The sequence below is a fragment of the Dermacentor silvarum genome, chromosome 8 (genome assembly GCF_013339745.2).
Source record: "Dermacentor silvarum isolate Dsil-2018 chromosome 8, BIME_Dsil_1.4, whole genome shotgun sequence".
In the NCBI taxonomy this organism is placed as follows: domain Eukaryota; kingdom Metazoa; phylum Arthropoda; class Arachnida; order Ixodida; family Ixodidae; genus Dermacentor; species Dermacentor silvarum.
In genome coordinates, this window is record NC_051161.1 from 65,138,577 (window position 1) to 65,152,797 (window position 14,221).

The following is a 14,221-nucleotide window of genomic DNA, read 5'->3' on the forward strand; positions in this document are numbered from 1 at the left end:
CATCAAAGCTGGTCCTGGAAACATGTGCACAACGGGACGATATCGCGATATAAGAGGTAATTGGCAAAGTCGGGTATTATATGCTTCGTTCAACGATATAGCTGTAGCCACTTCTAAGAGCGTTCTGCATGCTTTGAACGTGTGCGGTTGTCTCGGCTGTGGCACGCTGCGCTCATTTCGTGTATAGACTGCAGAGGCGCACGAGAGTTCACGCAGAAACTCCTCTGGGAGTTGTCTAAGAATGCGTAAGCATTGTGCCACTTGCTCATCTTCCCGCATCCCGGTATCATTATCAATATTATGAAACTTGATTCTTTCAGTATAAACGACAGCGCTGTGGTGACACGAACCGTTGCGACCGGCGGTGCAAGGTGAATTGATGACGCAAGCAAACTACTGCAGGTGGCGGCGCCAGGCGCGCTAATGACTTTCCAATCATTATAAACCGTTATCACTCTTTAGCGCCATATCCATTTGCGTCGAGCCATTATAAACCGTGATCAATCGTACTCCGGCGGCGGCTGCGTTTGGCGCGGCTGCGCGGGCCCTATCTTGAAAGCGATCTGCGATTGGGACAGAGAGCGCCAAGTGCTGATAGCTTCGTCTGCGCTGTGTTCTCGCTGCTTAGTGCGCGTTCAAGCAAGAGGCAGCACGAAGGTCAATTCGCTCGCTGGTACGTACGGACTCTATCTTGAAAGCGATCGTCTTACGTGACGGATAGACGGACGCACTGGTGGACGGGTTTCTTTGTTGGGTAGGCATAGAAGTACTTACGCATTTAAATGTAGTCTCAGAGAATGGAATAATGTGGGCCATACGTCATACGCCATGCAACTGCGGCGTAATAAGTATGAACTGTGGCGTTAACGCAAATGAAACGCGCAACAGAACAACTCAAAACTTTTTGAATCGGTTTCAGCTAATCAAACTTCGCGTGGCCGAAAGATTCGTCACATAGCTGCACCATTATAGCCGAGAGGAATGTTTACGCTTCCCGTCGCTTCCTAGAGGAAGTCGGTTAGTGCAGAGGAAACGCGTGCTTTGCTAACACTCTTGCAGCGTTTTCTTTTCTTCTGAAGCATAGCAGCTTGCCAGAGCGTCACTCTTGGACTTAATCTGACATCTCCTACGAGACCTTGCACGTTAAATAAAATTAAATTGTCGGGTTTAGCGTCCCTGAAGTATATAGTGGGCTATAAGGGACGCCAATAGGACGCCGTAGTTGGGACTCGAGATTATTTTGACCGCCTCGTGTTTTTTAACGTGCACCCAATACACGGAACACGAGCGTGTTTTGCATTTCACCGCCATCGGAAGGCCGCCGCCGCCGCTGGGAGTCGAACAGGCGACTTCGTCTTCAGCAGCGCAACGCCATACCAACAGAGTCGCGTCGGCAGGTCCCGTACGTTAAATATTGCCGGTATTGGAAGAAGTATCGGTGCCTCTCCAAAACTCTGACGGGAAGCTCCAGCACGTTGGACGCCTTTCTTAGAACTGAAAAGCGAGTCGTGGTGGCGTTATTCGAACTCATTATTCAGCCTTTGAAAAGAAGATTGCGGCATGGAAACGAATAAATGCGCTAAGGGAGGCCGTCGGCTGAGGCAGTAACAACAAAAGAAAGAGAACGAGTTCATTGAGAGCAGCGAAAGCGCGTCGAATGTCCAATTAAAGTCTTTTTGTTGCACGCTCCCTCCCAACTTTATATGGAAGGAAATTAAAAACATCCACATTGACGCGCAGCGGGGAACGAGGTCACGGGGGTGTTGACAATGGAGCTTGGCATCTCCATGGTTCACGCTGTGGCATCCATCTCCGTCACGACACTCGTCGAGATGACATCGCCGATATGGCGGGATAGCAAAGCTCGGTCGTTTTCCTTCGCGAAGCAACGGGGGCGCCCGAACGAAGAAAAGGGACCCACCGCGTACTCCCTCGTCTTCGTCACGCGTGCGTTGAAAGGTTCACTACCAAAAGGCATCGCTGTCAGCACATGCGAGTCTCACGGGGAAAAAAAGAAAAAAAAAATAGAAAAAGGAAGCCGTTTTACTGAAAGTTGACTCGCTCGTAAAACTTTGAAAAAGAGATAAAAATAGCTTTTTTTTTTTCTTTTGCAAAGGGTGTCGACAGCAGGGGAGTGAAGGTCGGCGATAATTTTCAGCTTTTCAATTCAAAGCATAGAAAGGTGATACTCTTTTGGATGTAAGGTTTTCATTGTAATTTTTCTTTTAGTGTGTGGCGCAGGTAGCGCGAAATAACGCAAAGCGTAGCACTGTGTGTCTTCATTCTGTTGTCCTTGTCTAAGGCGCTGGGAAAAAATTTGTTTTTGTGGCGCTGATGTCGCTCAGCCACCATGAAAATCATGGGTGGCACACGGATTTTTCTACACTTTGTGCTCTCTTTGCGAAAACAAACAGTAGCTTCTTTGATGTCATTAACGGCTTAGTTATGTTTCGTACTAGCCTCGCAACGCTTACTTAAAACTGAAGTCTTTTACGCCCATAAGTCCTTTAACTCATCGTGTAATTTCCAGCGCGCGAAACGTTCGAGTATGCGCACCGATATATCTTGATAACGTTCAGTTAGTAACACCCAACGTGCGTGCCTAATTTTAATGCGAATAGCATTTTTTCCCTACTTCAGTTGTTTTGCGTATTCGTCATATAATCACCGTCATGCATTCGTTGTCATATATCATCGTCGTAATGCTGTCTCTCCAGTGTCGTCGTCCTATAACTTCGACATCCCACTCTCGCAATGCAGTCGTCGTCAGGCCAACGTCGTCACATGGACTTTTTTCATACTTTTGTCACCTCATTTTCAACACGCTGTCTTCGTTATACCATCGTCATCATTTAAGAACCGTCATCTCACGGTGGTCATGCATGCAGTTGTCGTCATACCGCCTTTGTCGTTCCTTCGACGTCATTCTTTATTCGTCATTCCATCCAATTCACGTGTGACGGTGTCGTACAGTTGTCGTCATACTGACATGCTCTTGGGTGACCTTGGCAATCGAGTGCTACGCAACATGCGAGGACACCGGAATGTATCACATACGTATAGCCTAAGCAACGGAAGTTTCAGAATAACAACTACGGCTTTTCAATAAACTTGACTTCACAAGCACAGCGCGTGTCTGCACGGCTCCAATGCTAATCGCATTACTATCGACAGACATCGTGAGATGAGTTCTGCCGTAATTGTTATTGTAATGAATGACGTAATGTTCTCTATGTATATGCTTTTAGACAACTCTTGTTGATTGCAATGTTCTAAAAATTCGCAGAATGGTAGAAAAGGAAGGGTAAATGAGAACATTTATCGCTATACAACGAAATGACAATAACGAATACGCTTCAAGGATACTGAGCATTAGGACCACTAAACATCAGCGTCAAATTTACTCCAAGTATGTTTGGTATAGGGCTTTATGGCCTAGAGCACAAGAAAAACATGTGTGTGCGCTTTGGTGGCGCTGCCACCGCCAACGTTGTTTGGCTATGTCTTAGTGGCAGCTTTTCTGCATTGCAAGGGGGCTTTGCGATCACCTGACTGTGCTCTGCGAATGAAGGCGCGAGTGGTGCACAGGAAACGGTGACCCGTATTTAGAAAAGAAGTTATTTTGCCAGAATTGTTCGTAAGAGCGGATACCACCAAATCGTTATCCGGTCAACGGCAAACAGAATTTACGAACTAAACGATTTGTGAATTCGGTGCGAGACATGCCACTGCACGCGATCAAGTCGCTTGTACTAGCATATCATATGAAAATTACGTATTTGTCACGTTGTGATTGTGATTCTTCCGCGCAATGTCAACAAAAAGTTCGCAGGTGGGCTCATATATGTTTATATCTGTAGCCGCTTGCGAATGATTTTTGAATGCTGGCGCTATTGAAGAAAGAAGAGAAAAAGCAAGCAAAACAAAGCAAAGCAAAGCAAAACTTCCTTATAGCCAATCATGTGACACCAAAAATAGTGTAAGCTTCAGTTGTGTTCCCGGCTTTACACCTATAACCGACAGAGACTCAGAGCGAGTTTGAGCGCAAGACTACTGATGGAATGTGTTGTGAAATGCCGTAGTGTTACGCTCAACGAACGAGCGTTCTGCTACAATCAACGAAATGTTGTCGTCATTGTACCGCCGTCGTCGTCATGGTGCCACGACGTTCTCGTATCATCGTCATCATGTCACTGTCATCGTCATCGTTGTTATCGGCATTGTCATCATTGTTGTCGTCATCGGCGTGGAGGTCGTAAACCGTCGTCGAGCCACTGTCATCTCTATCATTATTGTCGTCGCGATACCATAATAATCGTCTTTGTAGTGTCTTTATTTACGAATAGGTGTACGTTGAAATCGAGGGTTCGACGGAAGCCCGTCTGGTCGGGATGAAACATGAAGCAACAAGACGACAGACCCCGACCAAAATAAGAGCTAAAAAGTAATAAAAACTGAGTAAAAGACGTTTCGGCTTCGCTACGGAAGCCTTGTTCACAATGGGGTGAAGGAAAATTCGTTGCACCCTTCCCCCCGTCGTACACGCGCTGTTTGCGTCACGTGCTGAAGAATACATATGCTGCAACGAATTTTCCTTCACCCCTTTGTGAACAAGGCTTCCGTAGTGAAGCCGAAACGTCTTTTACTCAGGTTTTATTATTTTTTTAGCTTTTATTTTGATCGGTGTCTCATTTTGTTGCTTCATAGGTGTACGTTGCAACCGTAGAGGGTTCCACCCGTTATGTGTTGCCTCACTTGCCTTCATGTGAGAGCTATTTACGCTGACAATTGCTCCAGGATGCACAACATGTCCTTAGTCTCTCCCTCTCTCTCTTTACATTCTTTGTTGTTTACTTTGACTTGCGCCCAGATTTATTTTCTTTACTTACGCGAACTTCAGGCCTTTCCACCAGCTGGTATGTGCATGTAAGCGAGACTTCCGACGGTGGGGTGTGGCCGCGCACAGCCATTCCATGCCAGTACGCAGTCGGTGAAACCAGTTCACCATCCAGGGGCAGCGGAGTCCTCCCGCCTGGCACGCGCACGTTCGTCACGTCTAGCTACTCGCGTCGGTAGGGGGGCATAATCACGCGTCACTGGCATCGCAAGGACTAAACGTAAAGGCAAAAAAAAAAAAAAAAAGGAAGAAGATTAAACTGACGCGTAGCAAAACACTACACCCTGGCCCGGGCGACCCTTGCTTCATTTTTTTTTTCATTATCTTTCTTTCATATCTTTTTGTCTTTCCTGTGCGGCGCCGTGCGTCCTGGGCGGAAACGCCAGTGTCTTTGCCATTGGAGCGTTTCGACGCGAAGCGCGCGGCCCACCCGCCGCCGCGGGCGGCTTGGCCGGGAAGGGGCGCCCCGGCTCAAGACTTTGATGAATGCGTGCCCATCGGTCACCAAGCCTGTCAGGCGACACAGCACGGGAGCCAAAGATTTCGGGGCCCTCAATGGTCGCCCACCCCCGTCGGTCCGGAAGCCGGAGAAACTCTTGCCGTTGTTGCGCGCCGGCCGACTCCGCGTACGGGACTTGGCCGTGCCCGCCGTCGCTCGTTGTCCAGATAAGCAAACTCCTTGCTCCGGCTGTGTCCTTGTCTTCTTCCTATACGTTATTCTTCTACTTCTTCGTCGGTGACGGCCTGTCCGTCTTCTTCCCTTTCTTTCACCTCATTCCTCTCTGACAAGCCTGTTCGTCAGGCGTGAAACAAGAAGCAAACAGGCCGAATCGAGAATCGAGGATTAAAGGATACGCTATACAGAACCCTCCACCTCCCACCGCCCCCTCCATCACCCCTGTGTCCGCACCCTACGTGCCGGCCTGGGCTGTCCCATCACCCTGCCCGGCACCCACGGCTCTCCCTCACCAAGACATGAGCACTGGCGCACATACCCACACACACGCACCCACTGCACTCTTCTCGCCTCTTTGTTTGCTCGGGGTCTTTCTGCGTGGAATCCCATTTGGCGCACAATATAAACGCTGCAGAACGGAAGGAGTTCAAGGCGCGCGGGATCGTGAAAAGAGATCGGTCGCGCGCTGGTCCCGGACAATGGCTCTTCGGTGTCATCCCCTTGTGTGCGCCGGAAGAAAGGAAGAAGTCTTGACAGTGCTATCTGTTGCCACTTTTCTATCTATCTCCAAGGTTTGAACACGTTTTCCTTTTATTTATTAGCCCAGCACATTCTTTTGTGGGTCCTTTCCTGCGCGAAAAAGAACAAAATAAGGGGCCCTGGGCGGAGGATGTGGTGCTGACTAGCTGTAGAGGAAGAGAAAAGCCTGGTGAAGGCGATTACCAAAACAGTGAGAGGAGCGCCTCGCTTGTATAGTCCCAGAGAGCAGGCTGTGTGGATATTTATTTTTGGGCTCTCTTTAACGACGGAGATAGCTCCTGGCCGATCTGATCTGTGTCGACGGCTGTCATCTTGATCCTCTCTTCCCCGCCTTTAGCGCTCTCGCGAGGGTCGGCCGATTGATACCGGTGTTTGGTCGCCGACTGGCAGAGATTGATGGATAGGAGTACAACGATGAAAAGCACGTGGAGAGTAGAATCATTATTGGACCGAGTATACTTCAAGAACGTACGTAGTCGCTCACCGAGCAAATGGCTACGCTTCTTGAAGCCGTCGCCTTGTTGGCCTTATTTTCTCACCGTTGTCATCGACCCTTGCTATTGTTAACTATAGGTACCAAAGAAAACAAAATGTATTTTTAATAATAATCTTGCGCTATAGGATTCTGAATTTTCGTAACGTAGCGGTTTTATACAGATTTATTCTGCTCTTTTGGAAAGAAAGTGGTAACTTCGATGTATTTCAGTTGACACGACCTTTTGGCTAATTCGAACGTCCTCATTTATTAGCGAACGCTCTTGCATAGGGGAAGCTTTGTGAATACAGGCCCATGTTCATCGCTTATGATCGCTAGTAGGATATGTTGAAATGCGTTTCGATGTGTTTACCATGCTGCTACTCGGTATTTTATGCCAGATTTTTGTATTAAGACCGTTCTGTCAAAACTGTAAGATACTCTAATGAGCAACTCTCACTCAGGACAACATTCACGGTTTATTTTCAAGCTATCCTGATGCTTTCTTCCTTCCTGGAGTAGTTCTTTTCCTCACTGCCACTTCCCATTTCTTGATACTATTTGCAAGCGTCTACCTATGTTGCGGCGTTAGCAACATCGAAGCAAATAGCAAATATGGCGGTGTTTTGTTTGACGAACTCTTCCTGCTTTGATCTTTCTACGAGACTTATTAGCCGTTAAGTGCAATTGTGGCCTGCTATCTGTAAATATGCGTTACGAACTGTGTGGAGCCAGGTGCTCCAGAAATATGTTCCGGCACCTGGTTCACATGTACCGTATACGATATTCGTGCGGACATATGAGCCGGTTCGACAAATGTGCAAGACAGTCTCTACTGAAAACATGAATCTTTCACTATTACGACGCTTGCGCTGTCCTTTGCGACTAGCCTGTATTTTGAACTCTACCTTGCAACTTGCGGCAGATATACGTTCAAAATGCACAACACATGTATTTACTTGTGCACCAAGGTAAGCCGGGTTGCAATGACCGCAGAGTTATATGTCATCACGACGATCTCATCTTTACAGCACTTGTTTTTGTTCCAAGTTGAAGCAGCTTTGTAGATCGTCGCGCCGCCTGTTCTGAAAAAGTAAGTTTTACACCCTAGATATTTCCGTGTTATGCTGCATCGACTCGGATAATTTGTTATGAGTCATTTTGTTTGTTTGTATGTTTGTAGCTGTATATGCTTATAGAACATCAGTCACTCCAATAATTGCTACTGCACGCTAATTCCGCTTACCCATAACATAATATTCTCTCAATTCTAAACCAATGCAGGCTGCATCGTTTATATTACCACTCTACTGTTCATTTATGACAGCAATAAACGAGAAACGGCATAATTGTATTTCATCGCTTTATTACAAGGCGATGCGACCGTTCGCCTGCCTTTCCTTCGCACGGAAAGCCCACACGTCTGTGAACTGCATATGGTAGATCCGTCGAATATGAAACCATATAAAACCTACAGGGACACACTATAGGGACAATTTCTAAACATGCTATACAGTTTACTGCGGGCTAACACGCATTTCCCGTATCGAGCACTCGGCTCGCTTTGTGCAGGTCCAACGAAGCGAACAGCCTCCCGCGGACCTTTTAACCCTTCAGGCTCATTACGGCCGCATCCTGTTTGGCTTCAATAGTAAGTAGCAAAGGGAGCCCCTGTTTTCAGCGCGAATAGAAACTCAAGTTCCCATCGACTCGTCTTCACTGGCTTTCGCTTTGAAACGGCAGAAGGAACGACCTTTGCCGAAAGCCTGAACTGTATTGTTTGGGGGCCTCATTCAGGTGACTGGAGTGCCTGAGAGCGCGTATCCCCAGCAGATATATACATACAAAACAAACTGCATAGCCGCTATAATGTTGCGAAGCTCCTGAATCAGTTGCGCGCTAATGTGTGTGTGTAAATCAATCTCAAAATGGGCGTAGTTTGCATAAACTTGTCCATTCGTACACACAGATGGAGGCGGGCTGGAGGATGACCCCGGGCCGTGCCCCGGGCGCTCAACCGTGGCACGCGTCTAACGGGGGTCCTGAGATGAGCTTCCAGCGAGAGCCCGTTGCCTTCTTAGACAAAGAAACTAACACTGGTGGTGGTTAGAACTTTGCCTCATAATTAATTAGCACTAAATACACAACGGTAACTAGCAGGGGCGTAGCTAGGAGCACGTGCATCGAGCAAGTGTCCCCCTCCCCCTCCCCGAATATAAAATTCCTGGCTATGTTACTAGTAACTAGGACGAACGTCTGTCCTGTGGTCTCCTTGATTACCATGACCTGCGCGATTTGGCACTGGTTAATGATGATGCGTAATGTTGAATGATCATGCATAATTTTGCTGTCTGTCGTCTTCGCACTTTTCTTAGCCCCAAATATGAGCACGGGCACAACATTTGCGACCTCTGCAATTAAGTGCGCTTCAATTCAACCATGTCCGAGTTCTATACGAAAAAGTATTCCGCAATCCACATGCGGCCTGCGTAGCTCTTTCGTCACGGTCCCGCCTGGGTTTCTCGAACTCTCAATTACCATTCCTCCCTATCTCGTAAGCTGCGAGAGCTTTGATCTACACTTTCTTTCTCGACGGACAGGTCATAGTGCAGCCTGTGGGTAGCCGTGAGCTGTGAACATGGCCCGGTAACTGACTTGAATCGGTCATCGTACGCTTTCACCAGTTTCATTAACTGCCGACCGCAGATAAACATATGAAATAATAGTACATTTATTCAATCATGACCTTCCTTCTCGTTATTTTTTCTCGAGCAGTCAGAACTGTGCAATGCGTGGTAGGCTGAACATATTTTGCAGTTCGTAAATCTATGCCCAGTGTTGCTACACGAAAAAAAAAAAAGACAATAGAGGGTGAATTACTGCTTAAAACTGTCAACATAAATATAGGTGATTGTTAGAACACCACGAAAGCACCATATCTGACTGAAATTATACAAAGGTAAAGCCTGCAAGAACAAAAAGCAGCAGGCTTAAGCGATCTTTCCGGCTCTGAACTCGCTTACTGCAGCAACAACGTGACTCCCAAAATGGCCGCGGCCATCTTATCATGAACTACTACTTTGGGATGCGTACAATCTCATCTTCGTCCGCTTCAGTATTACCAATTGGTTCCTTCGAAACACGTGCACAAGAGTACGCGTGGGGTGATAACCCATAGTTTCTCTATGTGCTAACTTCCACACAAAATGCCAAGCGTCATAGATGCGCGATCATCGCTCAAAGATCGCTCGCTCGATTCCGTACATCCGATGGTCACCAAGACAACTTGGCAGAACCGCGAGCGGCCGCCTCTGTGTGGTGTGGGGAAAACATGGATTTTTTTTTGCATGTGATTTATGGCACGAAATCTGCTCTGTAAGCCGAATAAATAATAATTGTGAAATACTGTAACGAAACAAACCAATGTCGCGAAACCGCGTATTCTCAAAAGTTAAAATTTTTGCTCCTTGCTGGCAGCATTCGAAACGATGCTAAAAAATTGCCCGAAGCGCTGTATTTTTTTAGGCCTGCTCCCGAATAAATATTTCAACGATTGTCTACTGGCTTTCATGTTTTCCCAAATAAGTTTCGCAATTTAATTATTCGTATCAAGATCTCTTCTGTAACGCATATCTCTCTGTGACTGCATTACAAAAGCCGGTTAAGGCACGGCTGCCCTCGGGATGTTGTGCTCACGGCCTTCCGCGTGCACGGTGTATACGCCTCTTCTCGCGCGTCGTTAGTGCGCATGCTCCCGTAGTGTACGCACACGCGATGGAAGAGCGTACGGCTGGACCCGACAACTGGAATGCTCGTGCTTTGCCTGCTTCTTGCGTGAATAGGCACTCTGTGGGCATGCGCGCTTTAGTGTTGATAAGCGATGGCGGCTCTGCTTATGTAGATTGTGTTGGATTGTGCGCGAGGCGGCCCGCGACCAGCGCAGAGGAGCGCACCGGGACGTGGCTATGGGACGTGACCGACACCGGCACCTCAGTGAGGCTACCGCGGCTGCAAGCCTTGGGTTGACCGATCCGCCAAAAGAACCAGTGAGTATAACAGCCTTCCCGGTGCGGCGTGAACGGTAGTTGGCTGCCGCAGAACCCGCTACTGGCGTTTATACGACAGAGTCGGGCAGCTTGACCGCTTCTAGTATCTGCCGCTAAATGTTGAGGTAGACGAAGGACAGGACATTTCGCAGTGCACGAACAATGTATAGTATGCCGGTTTTTTTTTTCTTTTTTTTAAAGCCATACAAAATTTTTAGAAATCGCCTGTGGCAGATAGCATAATTCTAGTCATTGAGCTTGGTTAGTCAGACAGGCGGGTTTTGCTTGCACGGGAAATCGAAATTCATAATTTAATAATTTATACACTTTTAATTAGTTACTTTACGACACATATTTACGAATTGTAGCCGGTAATTAAGTTCGCAGTGTAATAGTATCCACTTGGAAGGAATTTTTAGGATGACACCAGTTTCCATATATTGATTCCCAAAGTGTGCGACGAAATACATGGGCGTTCCCATAACTTTTGTGCTTCAATGCGTAAACTGGTGGTTTGTTAGAAAAAGTAATTGGAACAGTGATCCATTTTTACTACAAAATTCACGGCGCATATTTGTAAAGCCGTGTGATCCTTATAGAAGCCCTTCCAAGTGGATAGGCTTTGCAAGCTCACCGGCTGCAATTCGTAAATTGCAACATGTACCGTTAAGTAATTACCTAAGAAGGTAGTTAATGTGTTCTTGGTTAATTTTGATTATGCATTTCGATTTCTCGTGCTAGTATTGTCCTCCGCTTCGAGTAATTCAGCTCAAGGACTACAGTTACGCTATCCGCCATGGGCAACTTTCAAAAATTCGATGTGGTCTAAAAAATTTTTTTTATGAAAGAAGAAAAGTAGACACCTGTATATACTTGCTGCTCTGGCTAAGACAAGCTTCCTTGCCGAAACGTTGGCTTCAGCGGCATTCTTTGTTGAGCTGCTCATCACCGCATATATCTGGCACTAAAGGCCAACTGGAACGAAATTTTGGATCTCGTAAAAAGCCTAGAATTGAAGATAGCGTAGATATAAAGAAGGCCTCGCTGGAAAGTATTGCGTTTGAAATGCGAGTGGAAACGTCACGAAAAGCTCGCAAAGATGACCATGTTTGATACCAAGACTGAAAAAATATATATATAATAAAAGAACGCCGCTATTACCGCGTGCCAGAAGTGGCACATAGCTTAGAGTGCGCAGCTCCTTGGCATAACCTCCTAGATTTGGCTGAGTCGGCAGATGCCCACGGTGCTTTGAAAAAATCTCGGAGGCGACGTGTTGGGACTTGCGTCATATCCGCTAACCGCCAGGCATACGCGTCGTCTGCTTAGATGCTGTTTAAAGGCTGCTAATAAGGAAATTTTGCAACTACCAACCCTACCGCTTTGCCAAGATTGCTTCAGGAGTATGTAGTACTCATTTATGACTCATTTAGCCACAGTGAAATCTCGTCGCAGTTGCCCTTTATAAGAGTGATGATATGACATTTTTATCATCTTATTTTTTTTCTTTTTTTGCGTTATATGAAGCTCCTGGACTTCAAAACCCCTGTAAAGGTACTAGCAATCCTCATAGCGCCCTATAAGTAACTTACTGTAATAACTTTCATACGAACCAGTTTACATTTCGTTTCGTGACGTCATAATGCAAAAGGTGGTCACGTGGGAGCAGGACATCGCCGACGTTTTGACAGTCGCTCCGTCTCGCTCTGTCGTCTGCTGCAGCTGCTGCTCACTACGCGGACCGGTGCGGCAGAGTATCATACACTTTCTGGGAAACGAAAGGGCAACTTGAACGTAGAGAGAAGAGAGAGAGAGAAAAAAAAAAGGAAAGGCAGGGAGGTTGACCAGAGGGAAGGATCCGGTTTGCTACCCTACTCTTGGGAGAGGGGGAGGTGTAGTGACAGGAAAGTAAAGATAAAGGAAGAAAGTGAACACAGATACACAATCCCAGTCGGTCACTGCCACCGCATACAATCACTACACAGCACAGTAGCACTTGTAACACCGTTAACGTCAGTTCAGGCTACAGCCGCTTGTCCAATTCTGTAGTCCTTAAAAACTGCAACAGAGCCCTCGTCGCCCTCAGATACCATGGCTTTGTGATGTTGGCATTGTAAAATGGTTTATTCTGTGAAATGTCTTTGGTCCACGCGCGCTATCGCGATTGCGAGCGATCGTCTCTGTAAATTGTAGCGAGGACAGTCACAGAGAAGGTGTTAAGGAGTCTCCTCGCTACCACAGTCGTCACACGAGGCGTCGTGGGCCCATTCGATTAGGAAAGCAGAAGAGTTCGTAAAAGCTACTCCTAGCCATATTAGACAAAGCAGGGTAGCTTCGCGTCGGCAGAGACCAGCTGGGATGCGCAGGCGAAGAGTCTAGGTGGTGCAGCCGGTTGCTTTGAAAACTTAGTGTGTTCCCCTCCACATGGAGAACGTGATATCCCGGGTGAGCATTCGAAGTTTTCTAGCAGCATCTGTCCTTGATAACGGTATCGACTCTTCTTTGTCGCCTTGAAGAGCCGACCGAGCAACGTTATCAGCGTGCACGTGGCCCATGACACCACAGTGACTTGGAAGCCACTGAAATGTCACGTGGTGTGCTTGGTCAGCCAAGGTATGGATTAGCTCTCTAATCTGGAATACCAGTTGTTCGTGTGGGTCGCGCCGCAGTGCTGATCGTAAAGACTGCAGTGCTGCCTTCGATTCACTGAATATGGACCATCTTCGAGATTGTTCTTGGCTGACGAGGCAGAGTGCAGCGCGAAGAGCTGCAAGTTCCGCAGCCATCGATGTCGTTGGGTGACACGTCTTGAAACTGATAGTGGTGGCTCTCGTAGGGAAAATTACGGCTCCAGAGGAACACTGGAGAGTTGCCGATCCATCTGTATAAATATGTACGTCGTCGGCGTACCTCTCGTGCAAAAGGAGCAGCGTTAGCTGTTTAAGAGCAGGTGGTGACAGCTCAGTTTTTCTTCTGAGTCCTGGTACGGTGAGGTGCACTGGAGGTCGAGTCAAACATCATGGAGGAATCGATGGAAAGCTTTTATAGTAAATAATATATATGGGCCATTATTTGTAGGGTTTAGAGGTCCAGGACATTGATTTACCGGAAAAAACGAAAAGTCGGAATTAGGTTTATAGTTCTTAACAGCGTGTTCACTTGGCCTGGTTGGTACATCTTGTGAAACAGCAGAAATTTTGAACAGCGCGACCCAGGACAAAGAAAAGAGGCACACGCCAGAGCACTGCTGTTAGTATGCTTCTACCAGCACAGATGAACACGCTGTTAACGTTCATTTCTTGTTTATTACCATTTATGTCTTGTACAAACAAAGTAGTGTCTGTCGAACTCTTTAATAGTTAGGCTTTGCTCGTCTTGGCGATGCTTTTGCCTCACTATGACCGCGTAGAATCTAGTTAGTCCGCGAACGCCGCACTGTTCTCAATTCCCCCATTTCAATCTTGAATTGCTGTAATAATTCGGATTGGTGGGTTCTGGTACGGCGTGCTTCTCGTCGGGGTATTCGGGCTCACGAATCCCAGAAGGTAAAGGCCATGAGTCCTTCAGCCCTTTGTCGTCTCACGCAA

General features: G+C 47.1%; 1 protein-coding gene across 1 annotated transcript in view; it reads left to right on the forward strand.

Annotated features, from left to right (window-relative positions):
* The window catches only part of LOC119462175 (uncharacterized), a 54,606-nt gene that overhangs the window by 25,720 nt on the left and 14,665 nt on the right, over positions 1-14,221 (forward strand). The window contains exon 21 of the mRNA XM_037723521.2: positions 10,490-10,634. Coding sequence (XP_037579449.1) covers positions 10,490-10,634 — 145 coding nt within the window. The remainder of the gene's footprint in view (positions 1-10,489; positions 10,635-14,221) is intronic.